The sequence below is a fragment of the Brassica napus genome, chromosome C5, assembly GCF_020379485.1.
Source record: "Brassica napus cultivar Da-Ae chromosome C5, Da-Ae, whole genome shotgun sequence".
Classification (NCBI taxonomy): Eukaryota; Viridiplantae; Streptophyta; class Magnoliopsida; order Brassicales; family Brassicaceae; genus Brassica; species Brassica napus.
Window position 1 is genome coordinate 274,453 of NC_063448.1, and position 7,029 is coordinate 281,481.

Here is a 7,029-nt window from a genome sequence, read left to right on the forward strand (position 1 = left end):
TTTACAAAAAAATTGGAAAGTGGCTATAATTATCTTCAATAATTCGTGATTGATTCCTTCGTTTGGAAAATGACGGGCATGTATAGGATAAAACCATTGTAACTAATGCGACTGAACTTAAAGCATTTGAGTTTATGGGGGGGTCCTTGTGACTCGCCAGTTAGTGTTTCAATCTGTGTAACTCCTTGTTTATTATCAATGAAATCAATCTTTAAGTGTTAAAAAAAGCATTTGAGTTTTGGATTTTAAAAAAGAAAAAAGAAAGTAACGGAGCATCAGTTCTTCATTGTAAACGTTGATTCAACTTCTTCACAGACAGCCAGTTTCTCTTTGGTTTATTCTTAAAATTTTCTCTGTTTTATTTGTGAAATATACGACTAGTAAGAAGGAAGTAAAATGTATTTATTTTCAACTATATGTATGTGATTTCATTACAGTACATTCATAAAAGAAACTTTTAAGAAGTTAACAAAAAGTAAACAAAGCCAGTAATTACTAATTGGAATGTATATATATATGCTTACAGTTTCTCATTCATATACACTTTTTATTTATGCTTTGGAATAAATAAAAAGTGTATATGAATGAGAAACTTTATTATTGGCTTCAAGCCACCACCGGAACTTCCGTATTTACGTACACGGCGGCGCCTCCACAAGTGACACCGGTACAATTGCCATTAACGACACCGTCACTCTTAGCCACCACTAGACTCTTGATGATTCCTTGGAGATCCCTCTTATGGAGATTAACCAGAAGTCCATTCTTCATAAAAAGCGTCAGCGACATCTTCTGCTCCACCTTGTGTCCCGGAACCACCGTAAGCCGGTGACGGAGAAGCACCGCCGCCGCGATGGTCTTCATCTGAAGATACGCCAGATCTTTTCCCAGGCAGATTCTCGGTCCGGCGTTGAATGCCACGAATCGATACTGATCGTGGTTGATGAATTTGCCGTCGATCGGCGAGATCCATCTCTCCGGGATAAACTCCAGACAGTCTTCTCCCCAAGTCGACTTCATCCTCCCCGCCGCGTATATCGAATAACTCACCGAAGATCCCGCGGGAACGAAAGTTCCGTCAGGTAAAACGTCGTCGTTCTCGACGTGCTTCGAATCTTCCGGCACCGAAGGGTAAAGCCTGAGCGTCTCAGAGAGCGCCGCCTTCAGGTAAACCAGCCGGTCGATCTCGTCGAAATTTAACGGCTCCTCCGTCCAAGACGCGGCGTTGTTCTCAGTGCCACGTGTCTCGATCAGAACGGAGCAGATCTCCCGGACGATTTTATCTTCGACGGCTGGATGCATCGTGATAAGCCAGAAGAACCAGCTCAGCGCTACCGATGACGTGTCGCGTCCAGCTAGGATGAAGTTAAGCGCCACGTGTTGGAGGAAAGTGTCGCTGTACGCTTCTTTCTTCTTCATCATGAAGCGAGAGAGGAGATCGTCGTGTCCCTGGGCTCCACTTTCTTGCTGAGTCATCAACTCCTGCTTACGTGTACTTATAACCTTTGCTAAATATCCATCGATCTCTCCCAAGCTTCGGCTCAAGCTGACTTCTAAGCCGAGTCCTAGCCATTTCTTTAGCTTCCACAGAAACTCAGGCATAATAAACCGTTGAAGCGAGGCTTCGGTGGCGCGATCGAAAGCGGTGGCAAAGCCGTTCTCGGGAAGCCCCGGTGCACAGGTTCTTGTGTCCTTACCGAATGCCAATCCGCAAATGTTATCGAATGTGAGACGGAGTACCAAGTCTTGGAGATCGATCGGCTCGGATTTGGCTTGAGCCGATTCAAGAATTGGACAGAACCGGAGCTTAATTCCTTGGTTTACCCATCTACCCATGGCTTGCCTCAACGTTCTGCATTAGTACATTATGAGAATTAAAGGTTCGATTTGATGAAATATTGTAAACTGAAACCGCGAAACTATCCTTGAAGGAAAAAATCTAACCAATACATATGATCATTTCATTTATTATATTAATACAGAACCAAGATTAAACATATGAATCGTCAATGTATGTACAGTACTTGGTAGCTAGGAGATTGAAAGAAATGATTATATATCTAAATGAATCTTGAAGTTTAGTCACGGCCAATGGATTTGCTTCAATTATATATTGTAGCTGCATGGTGACTAAACCGAGCGGTTTGGTATATTAATTAGGTTACCTTGTTGTGAACTCGAGAGCAGCGGTTTTGCGTTGGAAGAGCCAAGTATCGCCGTCAGAGTTGAAAATACCTTGACCTAGAAGGTCGTGGAAGACGGATTGCCACGTGGGACCTTTAGGGTAATTATCGAACCGGGTCTTGAGCATGTGTTCAAGATTCCTCGGGTCACAGGTGACAGTCACTAGACCTTGCTTCCTTGCCAAGAAAGGTACTGCACAGATACAAGTCTGGTATGTGCCACCGCACGCACGGAGGTTCTCGGTGATCCATTCATGCATCCTATCACGCTGCTCTATCAGACCAGGGAGACTGCCCAATACAGGCCACACACGTGGTCCCTTTAGCCATCGTGATATCCTCTTGAACCATAGCCAATATGCTGCAACGACAGCTACAAGAAGCATCACATTGGACATTTCCATTTATAGCTCTTTGGTTGGATGCAGAAAAAAAGGAATGTGGTGATTGAGAAGAGAAGTGTAAATTAAAGCTGAAGTTGGATGAGAATGAATGAGTTTTCCAGGAAAATTTATAGGGAGGAAAATGAGGAAGAGCTTCTCTCTCTGACTTACAATCTGACACTGGTAACTATCAGAATCAAAAACTCATTTATGATTCCGCGGTTCTCGTTGAGATATAATGAGAAGATTTTTTCAGTTTTGAAAGTCAAGAAGTGGTAAAGTGGTGGTGTGCTTATGCTTTGCTGGTACCTAATTTTGCAGCGAAAGGAATAGTTTCATTTAATGAGTTTCATTGATTGATCATATATAGATGTATGTCTTATGTAGATGTGTGGTGAATTAAATGGAGTTAGTTGAGAATATAAGGCACAAAATGGTGGGGGAAAAGAAGAAAAAGTCGTCTATTTTTTTAATTTAGAAGTTTAGGGCTAAAAGTTAAACACATGCTTTGGTTTTGCTGGTGAGATTGATTGGTTTTAAGATGTATTCTTTTATAGGTACAGCTACAAATGATTTTCAGTTTTTGGTTAGGTTTATTTAGTTGTTTCAGTTTGAGAATATCTGGTTTGTTTTGGAAAATCAAATGAGTTGTAAACTGAAGAAAGGCTAATATCTACAAATTTTGGATATTTCTTTAACCAAACATCCTCGTTTTGGGTTATAGGTGTCAGAATTTGGTAAGCAGCTCCAGACCTAGACTAGAATTACTCTAGGAAAACACATCTTTGAGTTTCTTCTCATTTAGCTAAGCCTACTAGAAACATTTGTTGCGTTACTATTTTGACTTTTTGGTTTCTCCTTCAATGCTATTTTTATCTTTGACTTTTACTGATGAAACTACTCCAATGCTAACCAAAAACTGGAAAACTAAGTGGGGCGTGGCAGAAGAATATTATGTAAGATTAAATATGTCTTTGAGGGGGATGTGAAAGTCAAAAGGCTTGTGCTGTCTTTTTTACCATGCAACTCGTGTTGGTCCTTTTAACATCATTTTACTTCATATATCATATGTGTCTATATATAAATATTATTCGTTTTATCTTGCTTGACGTTTTAGAGAAGGTCAAAAGGTAACAAAATATTATATACTCGGAACATCTCCTAAATTATATTTGCGAAGTGATTCTGCCACATGTCTTTTCTACGATCAATTTCACAAAACAAATATGACATGACTAATGAAATTGATGACATAGTTTCCTAGAAAATATGACACGGATAATTTCATTTAATGAATTTATATTTTTGGCTAACTTATTAGAATATGGTAATAATTCATATATTACATTTAATATTGATATTTCTTTTTGGTAAACTTTTTTAAAAAATATGGTAATAGCTCATACATCATCTATAAAATAAATATATTCATATATAACATTTCAAATTTCGAAATATTATTATTTTCTATAATTATACAATTTGTATTACTAAAGTTTTCAAAAATTTCTACAATTTTTAAAAAATTTAAATATCTAATCGTAAGATCATTAGTTTCTTATATATCTACAAATTTTATAAATATTTTTTAGGCTAAATTTTTTATAATTATACAATTTTATATCATTTTTATTAGTTTTATACAAATTGATTTAATATATATCAAATCTATATTATATATTAGTAAGAAAATAATAAAATCTATAATATTTAATAAAATTTATTTTTAAATATAAGTTAGATTAAAAAAATTCTTTAATGCACATGGTGCAGGAAAACACCTGCAAATTGGGTATTAAGCATTTCTTAAGTTTTAATTATTATTTTCCCTAAGCATATGTCTCACAATACTAGACTTTCTAATGTGCATAATCGAGTTCGGCTTATGTTTTGTAGTCACTGATATGCATGGGCGTTCAGATCTTCAGATCGGGTTCGGACCGATTTCTTTCGGGTTCGGATTTTTCGGGTCCTAAATATTTAGATCCAATAGGTACTTAGAAATTTTCGGGTCGGATTCGGATCGGTTCTTCTCGGATCCAGGTCGGTTCGGGTCTATAATTAAAATATCCATAAAATACCCGTAATTTTTTGGGTCCATATCGGATCCGGATCAGGTTCGGATATTTAGAATCTGAAAAGGACATGACATACCCAATTCCATCAAATTTAGTCGATATTTGTCATATATATCTAAAATTTTACAATTATAACTTAAATGAAACTATTAATAATAAAAAAAACATTTTTAAACTCTATTTTACATTTTAAAGCTTCGTATTATTTAAAAATGTTACAAAATAATAACAAATGTTGTTAACAAAAGATATTTCAACTGAATCATAAAATAATATATAAAAAACAGAACACAAAAAATCATAGTTTTAGATATATATGTTTTTAAGTCGGATACAAATCGGGTCTTATCGGGTCGGTTCTTTTCGGGTATGGGTCTATTCGGGTCGGTTTTTTTCAGTTCCGGTTCTTTCGGGTAAAAAAAATTTAGACCCAAAAGATACTTATAAATTTTCGGTTCGATTCCGGATCGGGTATTTTTTGGTCGGTTTTGGATCTGGTTAAAAATGCTCAGGCCTCGTCACTGATAATTATTGCAAAAGGGTCGTGACTGATGACGTGTTGAACATAAAGGTAGGTGTATAGTAGTGAAGATTAGATGGCTTGCCAACCTAACAATTCTTGAAAATCATTTATCACTTATGGTTGACTCTCTTTTTTTTTTGTTAAATCAAAATTACTAAACGAGACAGGACTGTTATAAGATAAACTTTGAAATGATCCTCCACCCCTTTACCAACTTAAGCACTATGATCATCTACTCATCAAGCACTATGATCACCCACTCATTTACCAAATCAAGCACCATCTTTGATATTTTATGCATTGTTGTTCACTATAAATACCATCACTCATCTCACTCTTTTGTACACCAAAAAACAAGAACAAGAGTTTATAATCAAAGAACCATTACATCTTCTTCTTACTTATAATAAACTTTCTCACTCATAGTAGTGTTATTTGCTTCCTACGGGTATTAAATTCTATTCTTATTTAAATTTCTCGATACTATAAATTATAAGTTATTTCATAACACGTTATCAGCACGATCACTCTGCGATTCGGTAAAATTTATTTGTATCATTTATACCCTGTTATAATGGTCGGTATACCGCCTCTACTATTATTTATATCATGTTATAATGTCCGGAATACCGCATATATTATTTACTAGTAATTTAATTTATTTATTGGTCGGCCGAGCCGCCTTATATCCTGTTTATTATTTATTGGTCGGCCGAGCCGCCTTATATCCTGTTTATTATTTATTGGTCGGCCGAGCCGCCTTATATCCTGTTTATTATTTATTGGTCGGCCGAGCCGCCTTATATCTTGTTTATTATTTATTGGTCGGCTGAGCCGCCTTATATTATGTTTATTATTAATTGGTCGGCCGAGCCGCCGTATAATTTATTTATTATTCTGCATTGATCGGCTGAGCCGTCGCATGATTTGTTGTCATATAACATAAATATTTCATTGTCATAATTTTTCACTTTTATGAAATTTTATAGATTTGATTGACCGTTTAATACGATATTTTCAGACTAATTTTTGGTGCACTCGATTTAACCCAACGGTCACAAAGAAAATTTTTCAAAAAATTTCCCCTTTCTCCAACGGTCATGAACAGTAATTTTCATCTATAAATACAACTCATTTTCACTTCATTTCATCATCCAAAACATCTCATCTTCTCTCAAAAATTTCAAATCGCTCTCCTCCGATTTTTCAAGAAAGATGATTCGCGCACTTTTGTTTTTATGTGCCATTTTTATTTGTGTTTCTATTTATGGTTTATTCGATGGAGAATTTACTCCGAGTGAATTTAAGATGATTATCGGTTTAATTTTATTTACATCGCTTCTCCTTGTAATTGCTTGTATGGTTAATGTAAACGGTTTTTAAATTATGAAGTTCTAATAAAATTATTATTTTACGTTTTACAAATGGCAAACGTCGAGAAACTCCAGTTCCCGGCTCTGAAAAAAAACCGGCGAAAATTATGTCAGATGGGTCACAAATGTGAAACCTTATCTTGTAATAAAAAAAAATATATAACCGAAGCGATAATAGTCGGTAACAAATCGCCACCCGAGCATATAGCCGAAGCGATAATCTTCCTGAAGAAGCATTTAGATGAGAATCTAACTCACGACTATGGAGACGTTGAGGATCCAGCCGTATTATGGCAAGCCTTGAAAGACAGATTTGATCATCAGAAGGAAATCAATCTCCCTCACGCTCTTGAAGAGTGGAAATGTTACAAATGTGGATGTAAAGGACATTGGTCCCGTACATGTCGTACTCCCCCACATTTGTGCAAGTTATATCAAGAATCCATAAAAGGAAAGGCTAAAGAGATGAACCTCACGAAAAACGTTGAA

The 7,029-nt window shown here is 36.1% G+C and overlaps 1 protein-coding gene across 1 annotated transcript; it reads right to left on the reverse strand.

The window, feature by feature from the left end:
- Nucleotides 1-388: 388 nt before the first annotated feature.
- Nucleotides 389-2,905, reverse strand: LOC106395007 (cytochrome P450 86A4-like). The gene is made up of 2 exons (XM_013835572.3): nucleotides 2,166-2,905; nucleotides 389-1,852 (listed from the first exon to the last, which is right to left on the reverse strand). The coding sequence occupies exons 1-2, from the start codon at nucleotides 2,585-2,587 to the stop codon at nucleotides 607-609; spliced, it is 1,668 nt and encodes a 555-aa protein (XP_013691026.2). The 5' UTR covers nucleotides 2,588-2,905; the 3' UTR covers nucleotides 389-606.
- Between the last annotated feature and the right edge of the window lie 4,124 nt (nucleotides 2,906-7,029).

Excerpts from the sequence above, each read along its gene's own strand:
- LOC106395007 (XM_013835572.3), bottom strand. The coding sequence starts at position 2,587 with ATGGAAATGTCCAATGTGATGCTTCTTGTAGCTGTCGTTGCAGCATAT. Across the intron at positions 1,853-2,165 it reads GCTCTCGAGTTCACAACAAG|AACGTTGAGGCAAGCCATGG; the intron begins GTAACCTAATTA and ends GTACTAATGCAG.